This window comes from Bos grunniens, chromosome 13 (genome assembly GCF_055505025.1).
Source record: "Bos grunniens cultivar Pamir isolate PY7600 chromosome 13, Bosgru_T2T1.0, whole genome shotgun sequence".
In the NCBI taxonomy this organism is placed as follows: domain Eukaryota; kingdom Metazoa; phylum Chordata; class Mammalia; order Artiodactyla; family Bovidae; genus Bos; species Bos grunniens.
The window spans coordinates 17,449,289-17,474,704 of NC_141177.1; the positions used below are offsets into that span (position 1 = coordinate 17,449,289).

The window sequence follows — 25,416 nt, forward strand, 5'->3', positions numbered from 1 at the left end:
GAACAAGCAACTTAGAATAAGATTAGGCACTAGACTAGAGATGGCTGGCTTAGTAGCAAGAAGAGTTAGGAAGCCTAAACTGGAAATAATCACTGCTGCTGCTGCTGCTGCTAAGTCGCTTCAGTTGTGTCCGACTCTGTGCGACCCCATAGACGGCAACCTACCAGACTCCCCTGTCCCGGGGATTCTCCAGGCAAGAACACTGGACTGGGTTGCCATTTTCTTCTCCAATGCATGAAAGTGAAAAGTGAAAGTGAAGTCGCTCAGTCGTGTCCGATCCTCAGCGACCCCATGGACTGCAGCCTTCCAGGCTCCACTGTCCATGGGATTTTCCAGGCAAGAGTACTGGAGTGGGGTGCCATTGCCTTCTCTGGGAAATAATCACTAGTCATGAAAATAGTGACTAACAGACACTATCTCACAGTTACTGCTGCTGCTGCTGCTAAGTCGCTTCAGTTGTGTCCGACTCTGTGCGACCCCATAGACAGCAACCTACCAGACTCCCCTGTCCCTGGGATTCTCCAGGCAAGAACACTGGAGTGGGTTGCCATTTCCTTCTCCAATGCATGAAAGTGAAAACTCAAAGTGAAGTCGCTCAGTCGTGTCCGACTCTTAGCGACCCCATGGACTGCAGCCTACCAGGCTCCTCTGTCCATGGGATTTTCCAGGCAAGAGTTCTGGAGTGGGTTGCCATTGCCTTCTCTGCACAGTTACTGAGGGCTACTGAGTAGCCAGTTGGCTACTCCAGTTGGCTCAGTGGGTAAAGAATCCACCTGCAACGCAGGAGATGTGGGTTTGATCGCAGGGTTGGGAAGATCCCCTGGAGGAGGGCATGGCAACCCACTCCAGTATTCTTGCCTGGAAAATCCCATGGACAGAGATCCCTGACGGGCTACAGTCCGTAGGGTTGCAAAGAGTTGGACACGACTGAAGCGACTGAGCACACATGCACTGAGTATTATGAATTAGCTCATTTAATTCTCACAACCAACTTATGAAGATAAATAGTACTGTTACCTTGTTTTGCAGATAAGGAAACAGGTACAGGCAGGTATCCGCTCAAATAGCTAGTAAGAGGCAAAGCCAGGCCTCAGAGACTAAACTCCTAGCCTGGCCACAGTCCTGCTGCCAGCCCGGTGGAACCCAGGAGCAGGCCCGCCAGAGGACCTGCCGTGGTTATTCCAGGCCGTCCACGTCTCCTGCCATCTGGCCTAATGGCTCTGCCTGTTCTCGACTCTCTAAAGTTCTTTCCCTCTCACTGCAGACACTGGTAGAGGAGGAGCCCCTGCAGTCTCTCTTCAGTCCTGTGCTCCAGGAGGTCTTTATCACCATCACTGACTTCAGGTGAGGCCCGCATGCCCCCTATGCATGCATCTTGCTTCCTCATTCAGGGCCAGTGCCAGAGCCAACAGACGTGCTTCCTATTTTTAACTCCTGAAAACTATTTAGAAAGAGAAGGGAAAGCCAGATCCATGTTTCTGTGTAAGAAGTTGGCTTTCGTGTGTGCTCCCATCTGTATCTCAAAGACCCACTAGAACCTCTGTGGAGCTCAGTTGTGTCCAGAGTATATTCAGTATAAAGGTATTCCCATATATGCTTCATGACAGCAGAAGTCCATGGCCTGAGAAATTTGGAAGGGCTGTCTGCTATTTACCTCTCTTAGAGATTAGTACGGCACATTAACTGATTAAAGGTCCCAAGAAGTCCTGTAGTTAAAAGGTTTTTAAACTTGGGTCCGCCTACCAGTCCCCAAACTCAAAACCAAAAACTAACAAGCATTCAGCACAACACACTTTGGAAAATTGTGGTTTGTTGTATCAGACTGTAGCTGGCTTCCTTCTGTGGTTGAACTGAAGGAAAGCCTGAGGAGTCACTCTTGTGGGTTGGGGAGGGAAAGGAAGGGACCAGGTTGGAGGCTCTGAGCCTGAAACTCCTCCTCTTAACCTTTTCGAGGTTTGTCCAGACAGACTGACAAGTGTGCCATTGGTCTCCTCCATTAGAATGATATACCAAGCAGTTTCTCCTTCTCTTTGGGGTCACTTGGATTCCTGCTTATCAACATCAAATCAGATTCTTCCCAGCTAGTTATTCCCAAACTGTCTTTTTTTTAGTTGCCAAGATGTCTACTTGCTGTTTGGTTCTGAAGATCGAGCTGACCTGTTCAGTCTTGTCACCAAAAGTGTAATCGCTCTGCCCTCTATCAAGACCCTTATCCATCCGCAGGAAATCATGCCAGGTGGATCCTGCAATTCAGAGGTAACTCACACCTTGCCAGAGTAACTCACCAGCCACAGGGTCAGCTGATCTTGGCTTTTTGAAAGTACATTCGATTTTTTGGAACTCACCAAAAACTATTTAAGCAAAGTCTGGTGAATAAAATGGGTGGCGCAGCCAGGTGGCACAGTTGGCAAAGAATCTGCTTGCCAGTGCAGGAGACGAATAAAATAGGTTGTTAAATAGTTTTGTTTTTTTTAATCCCACTTTATTTTGTTTTCTTCCCTTCATTCCTTCTTTTCCTGCACTTGGCTTTACAATAAGACGGGAACGTTCATATGCCTAGTTTTTCAATAACATGGGAAAACCAAATGAACTTGTTGGCCAGCCCTATGCATCAGGTGCCAGAGAGAGGCTTCCTGATGAGGTGACAGTTGCAGAGAGGGCATGTCAACATCTCTGTAAGAAAAGCTTTCAAGCAGAGAAAAGAGGAAGGGAAGGGCCAAGGCTGGATTTCCTTCTGCAGCTGGTAAACTGGAAGGTGAAGCAGTTGCCAAAGGGGACTTTGTTCTCTGGGTTTTAAGGTATCAGAAAGGCTCACAAGTCAAGCTTTAAAAGTATGTTGATAACCTGTAAGTAGTTCTCACATGTAGTGAGAATCAGTTAACTGGGTTCCTGGTAAGGCTGAGATGTCCATTTGAAATGAAGATTTATTGTTTCACCTCGAGTCACATACTGCCTGCGAGTGCTTTACGCAAAGGTCCTTTACCTTTGAGTAAGGTCTAAGATAACCAGGAGAGCCTTAAAGTGTGCAGTGTGGGAGAGCTTCCCGCGGGGTCCTCACTAACCCTGTGCCTTTGCAGTATCTCTACAGGCGGACGTTCCAGGCGTTCGTTGAGATGCTCCAGAGTTTGGTGATAAAAGACCGACATTTGGAAAATCTTGACATCATTTTTAAGGTAAACAAGATATCAGGAGAGAATGGGTAACTATTCCTATTAACTGGTGAAAGTGGAAGGAAAAAATTTGGAAAGGTTAAGTTTTAGGAGGCAACGTAATAGGCGAGTATGGGCTTCCCTGGTGGCTCAGACGGTAAAGAATCTGCCTGCAATTCAAGAGACACAGGTTTGATCTCTGGGTCAGGAAGATCCCCTGGAGTAGAAAATGGCAACCCACTCCAGTATTCTTAGCTGGAAAATTCCACAGGCAGAAGAGTCTGGAGGGCTACAGTCCATGGGGTCGAAAATAGTCAGACGCAACTGAGGAACTAACACTTTCACTTACTGTAATAGGTGAGTATCAGCTCTGCATGTTGAGCCAGACTTGGGTTCAAATTCTGACTCTCTGCCATTCATTGGTTACATACATTCAGCAAGGAATTTAATCTTGCAGTCTTCACCTTTTTAAAATACTTATCTATGTATTTATGGCTGCACTGGGTCTTGTTCTTCGAAAGCACAGGCTCCTTCCAGTTGTGGTGAGCGGGTCTGCTCTGCAGTGCATGGGCTGCTCATTGAGGTGGCTTCTCTATTTGCGAAGCACAGGCTCTAGGTACATGGACTCAATAGTTGTGGCACACGGGCCTAGTTGCCTCAAGGCATGTCAGATCTTCCAGGATCAAACCTGTCCCCTGTGTTGGCAGGCGGGTTCTTAACCACTGGACCACCAAGGAGGTCTGTCTTCTCACCTTTAAATGGAGATAATAATTACTATGAGTATTGAATAAATGGCCTTCAAAAATGGTTTAAATGCTTGCTATAATTATTCCTTAAATTATTTTTGCTCATTACTATAGAAGGGCTTCAATCAGTGATCAAGAGAACAGAGTCAGCCTCATGAAGGAGTAAATAGGCAGCTGCCTACCAGGCAAGGTTGTTCATAGCCACCTGCCATCACCTGTACCCTTTCCAGTAGCTGCCATTCCACCAATAGAGTGTTACTCATTGGAGTGCATTCACTGCAGTTCAAGCGTCTTACTCTCTTTCTTCTTTTTAAGATGCAGCTATTCTAGAAAGGGATACCCTTTAAATTATTATTAATCATTTGTGCCTTTATGCAAATGGATACTAATCTTTGCCACAACAGACCTTAATGTTATTTTTCATGCTTGTGCTCAGTCACGTCCAACTCTTTGTGACTCTATGGACCGTACCTGTCAGGCTCCTCTGTCCATGGGATTTTTCCAGCAAGAATACTAGAGTGAGTCGCCATCTCCTCCTCCAAGGGATCTTGCCAACCCAGGGCTTGATCCAGTCTCCTATGTCTCCAGCATTGGCAGGCGGGTTCTTTAGCACTGAGCCACCTGGGAAGCCAGACGTTATTTCTCATCCTCCTTCTATTTATACATCAACACTCCAGCCACGTTGGGTTTCTCTCATTTACCTGGTTGTGCCTTGTACCTTCCTGCCTTCCTAGCTTAATTCAAGCCATTTCTTCTACCTGAAATGCCACTCTTTCTCTGAAGTTCCTCCTCCATGAATCCTTCCCTGACTGTTTCAGGCAGATACAATTTCCCATTCTCAGTTCAGTTCAGTTCAGTTGCTCAGTCGTGTCCAACTCTTTGCGACCCCATGGATTGAAGCACGCCAGGCCTCCCTGTCCATCGCCAATTCCTGGAGTTTACTCAAACTCATGTCCATTGAGTCAGCAATGCCATCCAACCATCTCATCCTCTGTTGTCCCCTTCTCCTCCTGCCTTCAATCGTTCCCAGCATCAGGGTCTTTTCAAATGAGTCAGTTCTTCGCACCAGGTGGCCAAAGTATTGGCGTTTCACCTTTACCATCAGTCCTTCCAATGGACACCCAGGACTGATCTCCTTTAGGAAGGACTGGTTGGATCTCCTTGCAGTCCAAGGGACTCTCAAGAGTCTTCTCCAATACCATAGTTCAAAAGCATCAATTCTTCAGTGTTCATCCTTCTTTATGGTTCAACTCTCACATCCATACGTGACCACTGGAAAAACCATAGCTTTGACTAGACAGACCTTTGTTGGCAAAGTAATGTCTCTGCTTTTTAATATGCTGTCTAGGTTGGTCATAACTTTTCTTCCAAGGAGCAAACATCTTTTAACTTCACAGCTGCAGTCACCATCTTCAGTGATTTTGGGGCTCAAAAAATAAGGTCTGTCACTGTTTCCTTATCTATTTGCCATGAAGTGATGGGACCGGATGCTGTGATCTTAGTTCTCTGAATGTTGAGTTTTAAGCCAGCTTTTTCACTCTCTTCTTTCACTTTCATCAAGAGGCTCTTTGGTTCTTCTTCACTTTCTGCCATAAGGGTGGTATCATCTGCATGTCTGAGGCTATTGATATTTCTGCCGGCAATCTTGATTCCAGCTTGTGCTTCATCCAGCCCAGTGTTTCTCATGGTGTACTCTGTATAGAAGTTAAATAAGCAGAGTGACAATATACAACCTTGACATACTCCTTTCCCTATTTAGAACCGGTCTGTTGTTCCATGTCCAGTTCTAACTGTCGCTTCCTGACCTCCATACAGATTTCTCAAGAGGCAGGTCAGGTGGTCTGGTATTCCCATCTCTTGAAGAATTTTCCAGTTTGTTGTGATCCACACAGTCAAAGGCTTTAGCATAGTCAATAAAGCAGAAGTAGATGTTTTTCTGGAACTCTCTTGCTTTTTCGATGATCCAACAGATGTTGGCAATTTAATCTCTTGTTCCTCTGCCTTTTCTAAAACCAGCTTGAACATCTGGAAGTTCACAGTTCATGTACTGTTGAAGCCTGGCTTGGAGAATTTTGAGCATTACTTTAGTAGCGTGTGAGATGAGTGTAAATGTATGGTAGTTTGAGCATTCTTTGGCATTGCCTTTCTTTGGGATTGGAATGAAAACTGACCTCTTCCAGTCCTGTGGCCACTGCTGAGTTTTCCAAATTTGCTGACATATTGAGTGCAACACTTTCACAGCATCATCTTATAGGATTTGAAATAGCTCAACTGGCATTCCTTCACCTCCACTAGCTTTGTTCATAGTGATGCTTCCTAAGGCCCACTTGACTTCGCATTCCAGGATGTCTGGCTCTAGGTTGGTGATTCAGGCAGATGCAATTTCCCATCCTCAAAGCTCCTTAATAGCAGCACATCATTGCTTTTCTTTCTTTCTTAAATAGATTTCATAAGGCTAAAAACATACAGAAGTAGAGAATAAATAATTGAGGAAAGTTGGATGAAGAGAAAATCAAGTCTAGAATATAAGCACCGGTAGAAGCTGGACCACCTGACTCCCTAGGTCTTTGTGGTGGTTTGTCATCCCACTACTTTCATTTGCAACCAGAACTGGTTTGTCATTTAAGAAAATGTTTTCAGATGTGGTAGTGACATGTGGCAGACTTCCCAGAAGGCACAGTGTTAGGCCGGTGCAAGAGAGACAGGAGATGAGGGTTCAGTTCGTGGATTGGGACGATCTCATAGAGCAGGAAATGGCAATCCACTCCAGTATTCTTGTCTGGAAAGTTCCACGACCTGAGGAGTCTGGCAGGCCACAGTCCATGGAGTTGCATGGAGTTGGACATGACTTAGCGACTGAGCGTGCATGCACAGAGTTATATGTGAGACTTTTCCCTCCACACTTCTTCTAAAAGAATATGGTGTTATCATAGATCTTCCTGATAAACCATTTTTTTAAATGTAAAAAGTTAGTTTCAAGTTTTCCATTTATACTCTGTAAAAGCAAATTGAATGCCTCCTGTTATGCATAAATATCTTAAGTGATAAGATTTTCTAGGATTGTAATAGAAAACCAGTTCTATCAGAAAGTCTTTGAGTACCTATTAGAGAAATTAAACAATGTTAGTAAAATATGAGCTTGTGACTTTTGGGTTATTTTCCTAGATCAAGCTGCTTAACCATTTATTTTTCACAGCACATGGATCCCTGGTTACGGTCAGACAAAGACCATGAACGGGAACGGGCCACAGCCAGCATGACTCAAGTTCTGAAGTGTTTATTCAAACATCTCAGCCTGCAAGTAAGTTGACCTCCAGTTGAAGATGAAGGACCCAGAGCTATCCTTTGAACTGCCCAGTTCCCCTCCTGTTTATGGCTCTCCAGACTGGTGCCTTCTTGATGCTCATGTAAGAACATTTGGCATTATTCACTTATCTGCTCCTCTCCCGTAAGTGAGCAGCTTGAGGCCAGGTACTGTGTTTAGTAATCTTGCATACCCAAGGGGATGCACAAGAGTTTGAAGCAGTAAAGTGTAGCAGGCAAATATAAGTATGTAAGTCAATTTAAAGATCTCCCAGCATCTCAGAGAAAATGGTTGTACAATACCTCCTCTCTTTTCCCTTTTGCATTCTCACTTTCCAGTTGTTCTGAATTCTCTCCCATAATTCCTAAAAAGAATTCCCCAAACTCAGATCCTCTTTCCTGATCTGTTCCTTTTTGTCATCTACAAAATCTCTTTCTTCTTTCCTCAGTAGATCTTCTCCACACTGGAGTCTCTTCTGTTCTCCATCCACCATTTCTCCAATCTGCATAGTAAGGCCCAGGAATTGGAAGAGAAGCTGGGGGAGAGTCGGAATAGTAGGTCTTTATGACAATTCCTCAGAGAACTTAGCATTCATGTGACTATTCTAACAGTCAAAAGGACAGCGTGCCACTACCTTTCTCATTTCTCCCTTTGAAAACACATCCAAACTTGCCACCTCCTTACTGAAGCTCAGCCCCTCAAATGATGGAACTTCCCTGGTTCTCTGTTTGGTCGATGAGAGCACATGACTTCTGGCTCACTGACCACCTTATTATTCTGTGCTCACTGGCTACCCTATTGTCTGACCACATGCATGCTTCTTCCTCAAACTCTAATTTTGGCTGCAGACTAAAGACAAGAGTTTCAAATGACTTCTTCCTATGCATAATCTCCCTCTAGGCTCGGCGGAACCTCCTCAGCATTTTCTTCCTGGCAAGAATTGCCAACGTAAGGGTGCTTAACTTAGGTGCCTGAGGGGTCTGTGAACGTCCGGAAAGTTCTATGCAGAATTTTGTGTGGTGCAGTCTCCTGGACTTTTCTGAGGAAGGTTCACTGTTTGTGTCCGCAGTGGCAGCCCCAGTGCCTTATCCATAAGTGCTATGGTCATAACCAGTACCTGGCACATAATGGATACTCAGTGTTTGTTGATTGAAAGAATGAACATATTATCAGAGAATGAAAGATCTTACACAGTTTGCATATGTGTTTCTCTGTTTAGTGTACATAGGTTGTAGAAGCTGTTGTTTCCACTATCTCAATGTATTTTTCTGAAAAGCCACAGTGGAAATTTCTTTCTGCCTCAATCCTAGGAACAGTCGTGCTGCCTCTGTATGGCTATTTGCTTCTTGCTTCATGGACAGTGTGAATCCTATTAGTGCGTTCCTCTGTGTGAAGCCTGAGAAAGTTTGAAGCCTAGCTCTGTGGCCTAGTTTGAGTAAAAGATGATCCTGCATTCTGCATGCTAACAAAACCCTTAACTTCATTTATCTTTTCTGCCTTCATTTTTTTTTAATTGGTTCCACTTGCTTCATTATTTATTTTAAATTATATTTCTTTTTCTGGTAGGTTTTGACCAGCTACTTGACTTTTTTTCCATAATATGGTAAAGTATCTATAAATAAAAATTTTAAATATTGTCAGTTGGTATATCTCAACTTTGTATCTGACTTTTTCAACTTAGCAAACTAGCACATATTCCTGAAAAAAGGGAAGAGTGAAAGTTAGTCACTCAGTTGTGTCTGACTGTTATTCCATGGAGTGCAGACTGCTACACTTCTCTGTCCATGGAATTCTCCAAGCAAGAGTGTTGGAGAGGGGTGCCGTTTCCTTCTCCAGAGGATCTGCCTGACCCAGGTATTGAATCTTCATTGCAGGAAGATTCTTTACCATTTAAACCACCAAGGCTAATTTATTCCCAACTTATTATAAATTCTTGGGATACTTGTTTCCTAATGGTTGTATTCATAATTCTTGTTGTTGTTCAGTCAGTCTGTTGTGTCTGACTCTTTGCGACCCCATGAACTACAGCATGCCAGGCTTCCCTGTGCTTCACCCTCTCCCAGAGCTTGATCAAACTCATGTCCAATGAGTAGGTGATGCCATTCAACCATCTCATCCTCTGTCATCCCCTTCTTCTTCTGCCTTCATTATTTCCTAGCATCAGAGTCTTTTGTAATAAGTCAGCTCTTCACATCAGGTAGCCACGGTATTGGAGTTTCAGCTTCAGCATCAGTCCTTCCGATGAATATTCAGGACTGATTTCCTTTAGTATTGACTGGTTGGATCTCCTTGCTGTCCAGGGGACTCTCAAGAGTCTTCTCCAACACCACAGTTCAAAAGCATCAATCTTTCAGTGTGCAGCCTTCTTTATGGTCCAACTCTTACAGCCGTACATGACCACAGGAAAAACCATAGCTTTGACTACATGGACCTTTGTTGGCAAAGTAATGTCTCTGCTTTTTAATAGGCTGTCTAGGTTGGTCATAACTTTTCTTCCAAGGAGCAAGCATCTTTTAATTTCATGGCTGCAATCACCATCTGCAGTGATTTGGGAGCCGAAGAAAGTAAAGCCTATCACTGTTTCCATTGTTTCCCCATCTATTTGCCATGAAGTGATGGCACCAGATGCCATGATTTTTGTTTTTTGAATGTTAAGTTTCAAGCCAGCTTTTTCACTCTCTTCTTTCACTTTCATCAAGGGCTCTTTAGTTCCTCTTTGCTTTCTGCCATAAGGGTAGTGTCATCTGCATATCTGAGGTTATTGATATTTCTGCCAGCAATCTTGATTCAAGCTTGTGCTTCATCCAGCCAAGCATTTCACATGATGTATTCTGCATCATAACTTAAGTAAGCAGAGTGACAATATACAGCATTGACGTACTCCTTTCCCTATTTGGAACCAGTCTGTTGTTCCATGTCCAGTTCTAACTGTTGCTTCCTGACCTCCACACAGATTTCTCAAGAGGCAGGTCAGGTGGTCTGGTATTCCCATCTCTTGAAGAATTTTCCAGTTTGTTGTGATCCACACAGTCAAAGGCTTTGGCATAGTCAATAAAGTAGAAATAGATGTTTTTCTGGAACTCTTTTGCTTTTTCGATGATCCAACAGATGTTGGCAATTTGATCTCTGGTTCCTCTGCCTTTTCTAAAACCAGCTTGAACATCTGGAAGTTCACAGTTCATGTACTGTTGAAGCCTGGCTTGGAGAATTTTGAGCATTACTTTAGTAGCGTGTGAGATGAGTGTAAATGTATGGTAGTTTGAGCATTCTTTGGCATTGCCTTTCTTTGGGATTAGAATGAAAACTGACCTCTTCCAGTCCTGTGGCCACTGCTGAGTTTTCCAAATTTGCTGGCGTATTGAGTGCAGTACTTTCACAGCACCATCTTTTAGGATTTGAAATAGCTCAACTGGAATTCCATCACCTCCACTAGCTTTGTTCATAGTGATGCTTCCTAAGGCCCACTTGACTTCGCATTCCAGGATGTCTGGCTCTAGGTGAGTGATCACACCATCGTGATTATCTGGATCGTGAAGATCTTTTTTGTACAGTTCTTCTGTGTATTCTTGCCACCTCTTCTTAATATCTTCTGCTTCTGTTAGGTCCATACCATTTCTGTCCTTTATTGTGCCCATCTTTGCATGAAATGTTCCCTTGGTATCTCTAATTTTCTTGAAGAGAAAATTATTGTTTTCCTCTATTTCTTTGCATTCATCACTGGGGAAGGCTTTCTTATCTCTCCTTGCTATTCTTTGGAACTCTGCATTCAGATGAGTATATCTTTCCTTTTTTCCTTTGCCTTTTCACAGTTATTTGTAAGGCCTCTTCAGACAACCATTTTGCCTTTTTGCTTTTCTTTTTCTTGGGGGTGGTTTTGATCACCACCTCCTGTACAATGTTATACATCTCCATCCATATTTCTTCATGCACTCTATCAGATCTAATCCCTTGAATCTATTTGTCACTTCCACTGTATAACTATAAGGGATTTGATTTAGGTCATACCTGATGGCCTAGTCATTTTACCTACTTTCTTCAATTTAAGTCTGAATTTGGCAAAAAGGAGTTCCTGATCTGGGCCACAGTCAGCTCCCCATCTTGTTTTTACTGACCATATAGAGCTTCTCCATCTTTGGCTGCAAAGAATACAATCAGTCGGATTTCAGTGCTCACCATCTGGTGATGTCCCTGTGTGGAGTTGTCTCTTGTGTTGTTGGAAGAGGGTGTTTGCTATGACCAATGTGTTCCCTCTGACAAAATGTGGTCCACTGGAGAAGGGAATGGCAAACCACTTCAGCATTCTTGTCTTGAGAACCCCATGAACAGTATAGTTCTTATTGCTATTGGCAATTATTTTGAATATGTGGTCTTTAAAAACCATGCTAGAGGGACTTCTCGGCGGTCCAGTGATTGAGCCCACCTTCCAGTGCAGGGGACACTGATTCCATCCCCAGTTGGGGAACTGTGATACCACATGTCCCAGGGCAACTAAGCCTGTAAGCCGCAACTACTGACCCGGAGAGCCACAACTAGGGAGAAGCCTGTACACCACAACAGAAGATCCCACACGCCACAACTAAGACCCAGTGCAGCCAAAAATAAATAAATATTTAAAAAGAAAAAAGTAGTAAAAACAGTGCTAGAATGAACATCTTTAAACACAAAGGATTTTTCAGGTTGCTTACTTAAATTAGAATTTATCCTATGTAATAGCATCTGCTGGATATATTGTATCTACACATGTAGATAGAACACTGGATAGAACACTGGCCTTCTCTCAAGCAGGAGGTTCCAGAATTACTTCTACAGTTGAAATCTGAGGCACCAAATGCACATGCAGTCTAATGGTATTTTTCTTTTGCTTCCTAATCAGCTTCCAGTGCAATTCCAAAGACTTGGACACCTGGTGGCTCTGATGGCTCTGCTGTGTGGGGACCCACTGAAAGAGGTGGCCGAGGAGGCTGCGGAGGGCATGCACTACCTGCTGCACATCACCCTGAGGCTGAAGTGTAAGGCACTGCTGGAGGCAGTGAGGCCCTGAGTTCTCCAGCATAGCACAAAAAGCACCAGGCCTCCTTGGGCACTCACTGCCCACATTCTAGAAAGACTTTTACCCTGGTTCATAGAGAGAAGGGTAGCCTGTCCCTAGGCAAAGATAGAGCCACACTGACTTAATAATTAGAAGGATAACACTGGGTCAGACCCATCAGTGTTAGCCATGTGCATGCCCATGGAGTTGGAGCAGAAAACATGTGGCCCTGTGGAAAAGCTGGAGTAGTTAGTTTAGTTGCAAGCAGAAGAAGTTCTTGCCATCCCTTGGGCCTGCCTTTATGTGTTTATCCCAGAAATGTTTACTAAGTCCTTACTCAGATCTAACAGTAACCAGAAAATATGTGGTCCGATCCTTATGTGGGCTTCACAGGGGGCGCAGTGGTAAAGAATCCGCCTGCCAATGTAGGAGATGCAAGAGACATGGGTTTGATCTCCAGGTTGGGAAGATCCCTTGGAGAAGGAAATGGCAACCCACTCCAGTATTTCCGCCCAGAAAATGCCATGGACAGAGGAGCCTGGTGGGCTACGGTCTGTGGGGTTGCAAAGAGTCGGATACAACTAAGCGCACACACACACACAATCCTTAGATGTAACACATGATCTAGTGGGGGCATCAGAGAATCAGGGGGTCAACAAATAACTCTTCTTATAAACACTTGACTGCTATGAAGGGAGATTACAGAGGCCATGAGTAAGGATCAAATCTAGTTGTGGGGTTCAGAAACGGCCTCTCTGAAGATAACCTAAAAAATAACATTTAGTCAGGTGAAGTGATAAGAAGAGTGTATTAGGCAGAAGGAACAGCGTGAGCAAGGACACTCAGCAAATATGAACGTGGGGAATTTGAATAACAAAGAGAGGGCCATGGTGGTCAAGGAGTGAATCACCGATCCCCACAGTTGGAAGAAACTTCAGAAGATATCTAACCCAGACTTCCCCAGTGTTGAGTCTGAGTCTGTTCTATCCCTACCCAGCAGTTGCCCAGCCTGGCCTTGCTTATACCAAGGACAGCATAGTGCTCTACTTCCCAAAGCAGCAGTCTCATTTCCGAGCAGCTCTGAGTATGAGCTTTGTCTCCCGAGACGTATAGCCACGGGAACACAGCTGGTTGTTCATTCAGCAAATATTTATGAAGCACTTCTTGTTCGAGGGATGCATTGGTGAGTAAGACAGGCAAGGTCCCATCCCACAAAGAGCTTATAGTTGGAGAAACAGTATCCTCAACCACGGGCTCAAATACTTCCTATAGATCAACCATGGGCTCAGATACTTTCTAGAGATAAATTTCCAGTGAAGATGAGCCACAGTAAAACACAAGGAAAACAAAACACTGTTAGGGCATCTTGGCAGACTCAGTATCAGCAAAACTAGACACATAGACAGTTCTGATTGCAGAACTATCAAACTCAGTACAAAACTGTGTAAATTTTTGTCGGGACCTAAGCTTCATAGGAAGGAAGACTCCTCAAAAGTCCTCACCAATGGGGAAATAAATGGTTTAACTTGCCTCGTTTGTATTCCCAAATCACTCAAAAGCTCTTACAAAGAGCTCTTCTTTTTTCTTTCAGCTCTTTTTATATATTGCTCTTCCACAGAAGAGAAGCGAATCAGATTAACATACATTCCTTCCCCCATTTTTTTGGGAGGGGGTGTAAAAAGTAAAAATGAGCATTTTTACTCAAGTGAAATAGACAAAAATAAGACTGGGGATCTACTTCAACCTGAAGATCAACCAGACTTGCAAAATCAAGAAAAAGGAAATAAGTCAGAAAGTATTAATATGTTACATTATTTTCTCAGGTATCACTTACGACAAGAAAAATCGCCAACGCTTGAAAAGAGCAGTGAAAAAATGCCGAGAACTCCTAGAACTCTACAATGTTAAACAGTTCTATAGTTGTCCCTTCAGAATTGCCCAGGTAATCAGAATGACTAAAATTTTAAAGACAGCTTGAAATGTTGGAGAGGATGGGAAACAACCAGAAGTCTCATACATTTATTCATGGGAATGTGAAATGATAAAATCACTTTGGGAAAAGGTCTGTTAATTTCTTATAAAACTAAACATACAAGATTGCCCAGAGAACATAGTTTGGAGATGAGGTAATGGCCATAACTGTTACACACTTTGCCCTGTGAGTTTAAGGGATTTAGATCAGACCGTCAGTGAGGCCAGTATCACTGTGTGGACATTTTTTCAGACCAGCTCTGTGCCTGTTTGCTCTCCTAACCCCACCCAACCCCTTGCAAATGTAAATCCTTGTCACGAAAAGAGACCTCAAGAGGGTGAATTTGAGGGACTTCCCTGGTGGTCCAAGGGTTAAGACCACCTTCCAATGCAAGGAGTGCAGATTTGATCCCTGGTTGGGGAGGTAAGGTCCCCTATGCCTTGTGGCCAAAAAACCAAAACATAAAACAGAAGCAATATTGTAACGAGTTCAATAAAGACTTAAAAGAAAACTCTAATTTTAAAAAAATGGGTGTAATTGATCCAAATACAACTATTAAAAAGCCATACACTTCTTTGTTAATGTAATTATCCAATACTCCACAAATACTAAACATCTTCTAGGTATCAGGGTCTTCCCTGGTGGCTCGGTGGTAAAGAGCCCACCTGCTAATGCAGGAGACCTGGGTTGGGAATATTCCCTGCAGAGGAAATGGCAACCCACTCCAGAATTCTTGCCTGGGAAATACCATGGACAGAGGAGCCTGGTGGGCTGCAGACCATGGGGTCACAAAAGAGTCGGACACAACTGAGAGACTAGGCAACAATAGGTGATACACAGAAAAAAAGCCTACAGATCTTATTCATGTTTGGTCTAAGGAATCAGGTAAATTGTCTTTACGTCAATTTCCTCATTTGTATATGAGGATCTGTAAAAATTAGGATAAGTCAGTTGTTATGAGAGTCAAATGAGATACAGTACAGAAAATGCTTTGCTTAGTGCCAATCACTTGGTAAGTGCCTAGTAGATTATACCTATTATAATTATGTGGAGGACTTTATTCACTGTCATGTACAAACTGTGGAAAATTCTTCAAGAGATGGGAATACCAGACCACCTGACCTGCCTCTTGAGAAATCTTTATGCAGGTCAAGAAGCAACAGTTAGACCTGGACATGGAACAACAGACTGGTTCCAAATGGGGAAATGAGTATGTCAAGGCTGCACATTGTCACCCTGCTTATTTAACTTATATGCAGAGGACATCATGCGAAATGCCTGGCTAGATGAAGCACAAACTAGAATCAAGATTGCTGGGAGAAATATCAATAATGTGCAGATGACACCACCCTTCTGGCAGAAAGTGAAGAAGAACTAAAGAGCCTCTTGATGAAAGTGAAAGAGGAGAGTGAAAAAGTTGACTTTTAAAACTCAACATTCAGAAAACTAAGATCACAGCATCCGGTCCCATCACTTCATGGCAAACAGATGGGGAAACAATGGAAACAGTGACAGATTTTATTTTGGGGGGCTCCAAAATCACTGCAGATGGTGACTGAAGCCATGAAACTAAAAGAAGCTTGCTCCTTGGAAGAAAAGTTATGATCAACCTAGACAGCATATTAAAAAGCAAGGGACATTACTTTGCCAACAAAAGTCTGTCTAGTCAAAGCTATGGTTTTTCCAGTGGTCATGTATGGATGTGAGAGTTGGACTATAAAGAAAGCTGAGCACCAAAGAATTGATGGTTTTGAACTATGGTGTTGGAGAAGACTCTTGAGAGTCCCTTGTACTGCAAGGAGATCCAACCAGTTCATCCTAAAGGGAATCAGTCCTGAATATTCATTGGAAGGACTGATGGTAAAGGTGAAACTCCAATACTTTGGCCACCTGACTTGAAGAACTGACTCACTGGAAAAGACCCTGATGCTGGGAAAGATTGAAGGCAGGAGGAGAAGGGGACGACAGAGGATAAGATGGTTGGATGGCACTGCTGACTCGATGGACATGAGTTTGAGTGAGTTAAGATCTGGGAGCCGGTGATGGACAGGGAAGCCTGGCGTGCTACATGGGAATCACAAAGAGCCAGACACAACTGAGCAACTGCACTGAACTGAACGTATAGTGAGAAGCAGAATGACACATTATTTTAATAAATCATCTCCAAATTATTTTAGCTAGGCTTGTGTCCCTGTCAGCCATAGAGCATTAGGGCCTTTCCTTAATTCTTATTTCTATAAAAGTATCATATGTCACTCTTTCTGAGTATCTCAGTAATCAAGCTTTTTTATCTTTGGCCATGATCCCTAGCTTGCAGGATCTTGGTTCCTCAACCAGGAATCAAACACGTGCTCCCTGCAGTGGAAGCACAGAGTCCTAACCACCCGACTGTCAGGGAAGTCAGTACAAGCTTCTTTCTAAAAGTCAGAGTTGTAAGAAACCATGCACAGTCCCTCGGGACACTGGTTTGCTTCCAGTTTTTCACTTCTGTAAACAGTCTTTGTGTGCTTCTCTGATTGTTGACTTAGAATTGTTCCTTGTTCAGGACTCTTCCTGTTAAACCATCCATCTCGAAAGTTCATTTTCCCTAAATCATCTCAGGTCTTCGAAGTTTTTCTCAATTCCAACGACCTCTACCAGTTTGTGATGGCTACACTGGATGGCCTGAAAAACCTGAAACATCCCCACACGCAGCGGTCAGCGGGGGACTTGCTGAAAGCATTGGTGAAGAATGCACAGTCCCGGTTTGAGAAGGTAAACCACTCAGGGGACATTTCCCGAGTTTAAAATGCAGGTAGAGCCCTGTCCCCACCTGCAGATGCTAAGGTCTCTCCTGCTGTTCCTATTCAGCAGAATACAACTGAGAACAACCACTGAAGGGACCATGGCCAAAGCCTTAGTCTATTTAGTTAATGCGGAAAAATCATGCATTCAACAAGCATATACAGCCACTGTGTATGCAGCTAGGATGGCAGGTTTTGTTTTGTTTTTTTAATCTGAGGTATGGCCCCTGTTTTCCAAAAGATTGTAGTTTTGTTTTGTTTTTTTTTTTAATATAATTAACATACACGAGAATGGTAACTCCAGTTTAGATCCTCATTCGGGTTAGTTAAAGGTACCAAAATTTAAAAAACCAAGCCATCAGTGATCCTAGAGGGAGGCTAACTTAGTAAATTTAAAATCAAGAGAGTTTATTTTAATGAAATTGGTACATGAAGAAATAACAGTATGGTTATATCATCTAAAATGTGGAAGGACATACTGGAAGAAATAAAATGGATTAAAGTGGTTGTCTCTGGAGTATGGACCTGAGGAATAGGCCAGAGAGAGCCTTGAATACCACTGGACTTTTAAAATTGTGTGCATGTTGCACTTTGATAAAAATAAAAATAATTTTAAAATGATGAAAACCCATTTTTTAATCTATTAGCAAAGATACAAAAAGATCAGTACTATTTTGGAAGATGGTGAAATGGGCATTTGTATCTTTTGGGTGCTCTCAGCTGTGAAAAAAAATATTTGTGAGAAGCTTATACAAAGGGTTTATCACCTCATATATTAAGAAGTCTGGAAGTAAGGTATATTTTCTAGGATGGGTCCAGCAACTCAACAGCTTTATAAGAGAGCCAGGAGTTTTTCCATCATTCCCACTTAATCTGTTCATATATTCATAAGTAAGACAGCCACCACAATTTCCAACTCTCTAAGCAGTTAAGACTACCCAGCAAAGAAGAGAGAGGTTGCTTGCCTTTAATCAGAGAGAAAAATCTTTCCCAGAAGCCCCCAGCTGGTTTTCCTCCATGTTCATTGGCCAGAATGCCATCACATGCCCATCCTCAAACTGTTTCTGGCAGCTGGTGGTAAGAACGGCTATTTTATATAAGGCTACTAAGGACTGCCTTTTGAAAAGCTGACATTTTCACAGAGACCTTGAGCCACAAGACTAGGAGCAGGAAGAGCAGTCAAAGCAGAGAAATGGATCAAGCCCAGTGGCTCTTGTTTCCTTTACCTGAATATGATAAACTTCTGCAGGAGGAAGGCAGCTATGACTCCCCTGCCATTCTCAGAGCCAGAGTGGGGAAAAACCAGCCTCCTTCCAGCTTTTATTAGTTTGTCTTATTATAAAACCAATACATAATATTTAAGGAAAAATTAGAAAAAATATATAAGCAAAAATGTAAATATCCCATCACTCAAAGACACATTAATATGTTTAGATATATGTTTTTCCAAATCTTTTTATGTGCATATACATTCATACAGGTATACTTTTAGTAGTTTTGATAATAATAAACTTTTTGAAAAATAATAAACATTCGGTATTAAAAGTTGCCCCCAGGACCTCTTCAAAATAACTACAGTATGCTCAGTAACTATCAATGTCCCACAGCAGTAAGGTCTTAAGCGATTTCTTTCCCTTCTTCAGGTGCCAGAAATTATGGGCGTTATCTGTGCCCTGCTCTCCACAAGCAGCCAGCCTAATGTTCGCCAACAAATCACAAATATTGTGAGTTTGCTTATGTCCAGGCCCAAGTACACAGATACAGTGATCGATCACCTTCTGTGTCACCCAGTACCATATGACAGGTAACGGAATTGGTACAGCCTCTGGAGTAAGTAGGGGTGTGTGCTACACCTCTGAGTACTGTGGAGCAGGGTTGCCCTCAAAAATCTAAGGATGTTCTTGTTGAAATATGATATAGACAGATGTCTTCAGGGTAAATCAGAACATAATGCCTAAAATAAGGAAACAATCCAGAATGAAGAACATTTTACAAGAGAGTTGGACTGAACTCTTCAAAAAAATTATCATGAAAGAAAATAATTGTGCCAAAGGCACTGTTCTAGATAAAAAGACACTAAAGTGACATAACCAAATGCAATAAATGACTTTGATTGGATTCTGAAAGAAAAGCAAAAGCTATAAAAGAAAATTTTCAAGAGATTTAAATATATATACTAATTACTAAATTAATGTAATCTTAGTTGTGAAATAATAATATGTAGAAAATTTCCTTATTCTTAAGAGACAGATAATTTAAGGGAGATTTAGGGGTGAATGTCATGATATCTGCAATACATTTGAGAAAAATTTAGCCAAAAAATGAATATATATATAAAAAATAAAGTATAAATATATATATATATAAAATAAAGTATAAGTATATACATAAATAAGAATAGAATCACAGAGAGGAACAAAGAAGAAGCTTTTTTATGACTAGTGGTTTTGAGTTGGAGGCAAGGCACCCTGGAAGTTCCAGGAAATGCTTTATGGGGAAGGCAATGAGGCATTCAGGCCCTATCCCACTTTAACCAGAGCAGCCCTTCTATTTATCTGCTTTATATACTGTGATTTTGGGTAATTACTATTTTGAAAGAAAGATTTCTTAGCTTTTTAAAAAATTGAAGAATATTTGATTTACAGTATTATGTTAGTTTCGGGTACACAGCAAAGTGATTCAGTGTTTGTATTCACATTTTTTCTAGATTCTTTTCAGATTCTTTTCCATTATAGATTATTACAAGATATTGAATATATTAATAGTTCCTTGTGCTATACAGTCAGTCCTTGTTGTTTAACTATTTTATATATGGTGGTGTGTAACTGTTAATTCCAAACTCCTAATTTATCCCTCACCCCCGACTTTTCCCTTTGGTAACCATAAATTGTTTTCTATGTCTGTGAGTCTGTTTCTATTTTATTAAAAAGTTCATTTGTATCAGTTTTTTAGAGTCCGTATGTAAGTGATACTATATGATGTTTGTCTTTGTCTGGCTTACTACACATAATATGATAATTTCTAGGTCCATCCATGTTGCTGCAAATGGCAATATTTCATTCATTTTTATGGCTGACTAATATTCCATTGTGTATATATACCACATCTTTATCAGTTCATTTGTTGATAGACACTTAAGTTGCTTCCATGTCTTGACTACTGTAAGTAGTGCCACTATAAACATTGGTATGCATATGTTTCTGAATTAGAGTTTTTATCTTTTTCAGATATACACTCAGGAGTAAAACTGCTGGATCATATGGCAAATCTATTTGTAGTTTTTTAAGGAACTTCCATACTGTTTTCCATAGTGACTGCACCAGTTTACATTCCCACCAACAGTGAAGGAGGGTTCACTTTTCTCTACACCCTCTCCAGCATTTATTATTTGTAAACTTTTGATGATGGCCATTCTGACTAGTAGGTGTGAGATAATATCTCATTGTAGTTTTGATTTGCATTTCTCTGATAATTAACGATATTGAACATCTTTTCATGTGCCTGTTGGCCATCTGTATGTCTTCTTTGAAATGACTATTTAGGTCTTCTGCCCATCTTTTGATTGGATTGTTTGTTTCTATACTGAGCCGTTTGACCTGTTCAAATAATATGTTTTGGAAATTAAGCCCTTATCAGTTGCATTGTTTGTAAATATATTCTCCTAGTCTGTAGATTGTCTTTTTATTTATGATTTCCTTTGCTGTGCAAAATTTTTAGGTTTGATTAAGTCTCATTCATGTATTTTTGCTTTTATTTCTTTTGCCTTGGGAGACTGATCTAAGAGAATATTGCTACGATTTATGTCAGAAAATGTTTTGCCTATGTTCTCTTCTAGGAGTTTTATGATCTAGGAGTTTAATGTCTTATATTGAAGTCTTTAAGCCATTTTGAGTTTATTTTTGTGTATGGTATAAGGGAGTGTTCTAATTTCATTGATTTACATGCAGGTTTCCCAGCACCACTTGCTGAAGATTTCTCAGCTTTAAACTTTGAAAATTGTTTCAAAACTGGTTTCAATGAATGAGTTTCATATAATGTCTTGGTGCAGTGTTAATGTTTTCTGCAAGCTGAGAGAAAGTTTAGTTGCTCAGTCGTGTCCGACTCTTTGCAATCCCATGGACCGTAGCCTACCAGGCTCCTCCATCCTTGGGATTTTCCAGGCAAAAGTACTGGAGTCCGTTGCCATTTCCTTCTCCAGAGGATCTTCCTGACCTAGAGATTGAACCAGGGTTTCCCACACTATAGGCAGACGCTTTACTGTCTGAGCCATTACCCCACTGTATCAAATAAAGGAGAACTTTTTTTTAACTTGTTTTGCACTTATTTTTTGCAGCATTTATTCCCGGGCCATAAGTTTTTGTTTCTTCAGTTTCTCCTGGGATATCTTTTTCTTCCGTGCAACCTCCTCTTCTGGTTTAGGAACAATCTGTTCTTTTTCAATAAGGATCATCTCAATGTGGCAGGGAGAGCTCATGTAGGGGTTGATCCAACCGTGAGCTCTATAAGTCCTCCACCGCATTTTGGGACTTTGTTCACCTGGATGTGCTCAATGACCAGAGAATCTACATCTAAGCCCGTAAGTTCAGCATTACTCTCTGCATTTTTGAGCATGTACAGTAAAAATTCAGCACTCTTTTTGGGTCACCAACCCTGCGTCCAGCCCCACTGTTTGGCCTGTGCACACCTACCAGCTCAGCCGTTGTAACGACGGAATGGCACACGTTGCTTCTTTAAAGTGATATCCTTCAGATATTTGGTGGCTTTTTGGATATGCATATCCTTCATGGCCTGGGCAGTTCCACGAGTGTTCTTAAAGTGAACACGAAGATTTTAACCTCTTGATTTGCATGATTTTGTGGAGTTTTCTGGGTCGAGTGAATAGTGCACCATTTTTAGAGGTCACCTCAGGCCACTTACCGGAAAAGGAATAAAGGAGAACTTTTACTCATCCAGAAGAAAAATGAGTTAATACAGATTGTTTAATGGTCTTAATTTTGTGTATGTCTCTGAAACATTGTTTTTAAATCTTTACTACTTGCTTCAGCTTACCTATTAATACACTAGATTCTTATGTAAAATATATGATTTGGTATAAAGTATTAACTATATTCAGTTGATTTAAATGTAATTTTAGCATTATTATATTTTTTTGTGCTTGTTCTAGTTCTTGGAAAACTATTGCTTTAGGTCAAGTGAGAACTGTAGACTCTGTTAGAAATGAAAATGAGGTAGGAAACTTAGAGTACAGAGTATGAGATAGGAAAGTTGTGAGATTGAAAAGATATGTTAGGACCACCAGTTTGTGAATGGTCTTAATGTCCATGCTGAGGTTGTGGGAACTTGAGTCTATGAAACCTTGGGAGTTACTGTTGTGAAATCAGATGGCAATTCTGAAGAATCGAGCCTCAGAGAGGAAAACCTCTTATAGATTGGATTCCAGATGGATTCTGGGAAGCTCATGATCATGGTTGGCCTAGGATAAGCTGTTCTTCTGAACCCTCTTCCTCTGGGATTTCTAGGCATCTGGCTGAGTTGTGGAGAACTCTGGAGGTGGAGCTGCCCAAAACGACCTGGATTCTCTGGAGACTCCTGAGGAAGCTGCAGAAATGCCATGATTCTGACTCCCAGGACAAGATGGCCTATGTGGCTGTTGCTGTAAGCCCTTGAGCTTTGCCCCTCCAACTTTAGCCCACCATGGCCCTCCTGGATAATTGGCCCAGCACCATCTGGAGAGTATTCCTTTTGGTTCCTCTCAAAGTTTGTTTCCCTCATCCATTTATAAATCCACCAGTGTCACCACCAAGGGATGGATGTGGAGAAGGCTGAGATAAGTGAAAGAGTCAGTATGGTTTCATCTGTTTTAAACATTCTTTTTCTCATCTTTTAAAAAATGCATATCATCATAGTCAAGAGAGTACAAACATTTCAAAGAATATAGAAGAATATAAAATAGAAACCAAAGGTCCTCCTTTGAAAAATTGTTTTTTTTTTTTAATTTTTTTTGGCCACACCTCGCAGATGTAGGATCTTAGTTATCTGACCAGAGATCGAACACACATCTCCTGCATGAAAGGGCAGAGTCTTAACCACTGGACCACCAGGGATATCTCCCAAAGGCCCACCTTGAGCAGAGGTTGGCAAACTTTTTCTGTCAAGGACCAGGTGGTAAATATTTTAGGTTTTTCAGGTCACATATAGTCTCCAGTCTTCACCACATATTTTTGGATATATTTTTAAATAATCCCTTAAAAATCAATAAACTATCTTAGCTCATGGCTATACCATGTCCCTAAAAATGAGCTTTCTGCAAGTGTTTATAATGTATAAACTTCTTGTATATGTACTTGGCATACTTTTTCCCTCTATATTTTTCCTTTTAAATAATTTTTTTTTTACAGCAGTTTTAGGCTCACAGCAGAACTGAGCAGAAAAGTACAGAGAGTTCCTATATATTCCCTGCCCCTCTGCATACACAGCCTCCACCATATCCATGTCTATTTTATTTCATTTTATTAACAATGTATTAATTTCTACTATATATAGGAAGGTGATTCAGTTATTCATATATATATATGTATATTCTTTTTCATATTCTTTTCCATTATGGTTTATCACAGGATATCAAATATAGTTCCCTATGCTATACAGTAGGGCATTATTGTTTATCCATCCTGTATATAATAGTTTATATTATTAAAGCAAACTCCAAACTAATTTTAATCCACCCCTCTTCCACCCCACTTCACGACTACTTTTTTTTTTTTCTTTTTTTATAATGTGTCTGCTTTTTAATATGCTATCTAGGTTGGTCATAACTTTTCTTCCAAGGAGCAAGCATGGTTGCAGTCACCATCTGCAGTGATTTTGGAGTCCCAAGAAATAAAGTCTGTCACTTTTTCCATTGTTTCCCCATCTATTTGCCATGAAGTGATGGGACCAGATGCCATGATCTTAGTTTTTTGAATGTTGAGTTTTAAGCCAACTTTTTCACTCTCCTCTTTCATTTTCATCAAGAGGCTCTTTAGTTCTTCTTTGCTTTCTGCCATAAGGGTGGTGTCATCTGCATATCTGAGGTTATTGGTATTTCTTCTGGAAATCTTGATTCCAACTTGTGCTTCATCCAGCCCAGCATTTCTCATGATGTACTCTGCATATAAGTTAAATAAGCAGGATGACAATATATAGCCTTGACATACTTCTTTCCTGATTGGGAACCAGTCTGTTCCATGTCCAGTTCTAACTGTTGCTTCCTGACCTGCATACAGATTTCTCAGGAGGCAGGTGAGGTGGTCTGGTATTCCCATCTCTTTCAGAATTTTCCACATTTTGTTGTGATCCACACAGTCAAAGATTTTGGCATAATCAATAAAGCAGAAGTAGATGTTTTTCTGGAACTCTCTTGCTTTTTCAATGATCCAAGGGATGTTGGCAATTTGATCTCTGGTTCCTTTGCCTTTTCTAAATCCAGCTTGAACATCTGGAAGTTCATGGTTCATGTATTGCTGAAGTCTTGCTTGGAGAATTTTGAGCATTACTTTGCTAGAGTGTGAGATGAGTGCAATTGTGCGGTAGTTTGCACTGCGCCTTCTTTGGCATTGCCTTTCTTGGCAATTGAAATGAAAACTGACCTTTTACACTCCTGTGGCCACTGCTGAGTTTTCTGAATTTGCTGGCATATTGAGTGGAGTACTTTCACAGCATCATCTTTCAGGATCTGAAATAGCTCAGCTGGAATTCCATTACCTCCAGTAGCTTTGTTTGTAGTGATGCTTCCTAAGGCCCACTTGACTTCACATTCCAGGATGTCTGGCTCTAGGTGAGTGATCCCACCATTGTGATTATCTGGGTTGTGAAGATCTTTTTTGTATAGTTCTTCTGTGTATCACGACTACTTTTTACTTTATTTTATTCCCTACCAGTTTACAGTTCTGCTTTCTCTGACCTAAGTTATTATCATACTTTTTTTTTTAGCTTTCAGAATTACTTTGAAGTCTCTAATCTGCTACTGTCTTCTCTCTTATGCTCTCTGTTCTTGTGGGTTTATGCCTTTTAAAAAATCCCTAAAATGTCCTTTTAGTGCAGTTTTAGGTGTTAGAGCAGATAAAGGTATACATTTAATCTGATTAGTCTATAAAATTCTGTATGTATATTAATAACATCACAGTACATACCATTTGATGACCTGCTGTTCTTCATTTAATCATACACAAACTACTTTCTATATCAATATGTAGGGCTCTCTGTTATCCTTTTCATAGCTGCATAGTAACTGGTTTTAATTACCTTTTTAAAAATAGGTAATACATGACGCAGAACCATTTATTTCATTATTGTTTCCTATTAGTGAACATTTGACACTTTTCAAACTTTTGTCGTGAAAACAGTGCTATAGCAAACTTAATCATGCTTGCATCAATTTTGTTATACATACCA

At 41.2% G+C, this 25,416-nt stretch overlaps 1 protein-coding gene across 1 annotated transcript in view; it reads left to right on the forward strand.

The window, feature by feature from the left end:
* The window catches only part of MROH8 (maestro heat like repeat family member 8), a 57,906-nt gene that overhangs the window by 18,199 nt on the left and 14,291 nt on the right, over positions 1-25,416 (forward strand). The window contains exons 5-13 of the mRNA XM_086331926.1: positions 1,265-1,344; positions 2,112-2,256; positions 3,078-3,173; positions 7,092-7,196; positions 12,073-12,208; positions 14,052-14,170; positions 16,802-16,954; positions 18,627-18,787; positions 22,503-22,638. Of these exons, the coding sequence (XP_086188052.1) occupies positions 1,265-1,344; positions 2,112-2,256; positions 3,078-3,173; positions 7,092-7,196; positions 12,073-12,208; positions 14,052-14,170; positions 16,802-16,954; positions 18,627-18,787; positions 22,503-22,638 (1,131 nt within the window). The remainder of the gene's footprint in view (positions 1-1,264; positions 1,345-2,111; positions 2,257-3,077; positions 3,174-7,091; positions 7,197-12,072; positions 12,209-14,051; positions 14,171-16,801; positions 16,955-18,626; positions 18,788-22,502; positions 22,639-25,416) is intronic.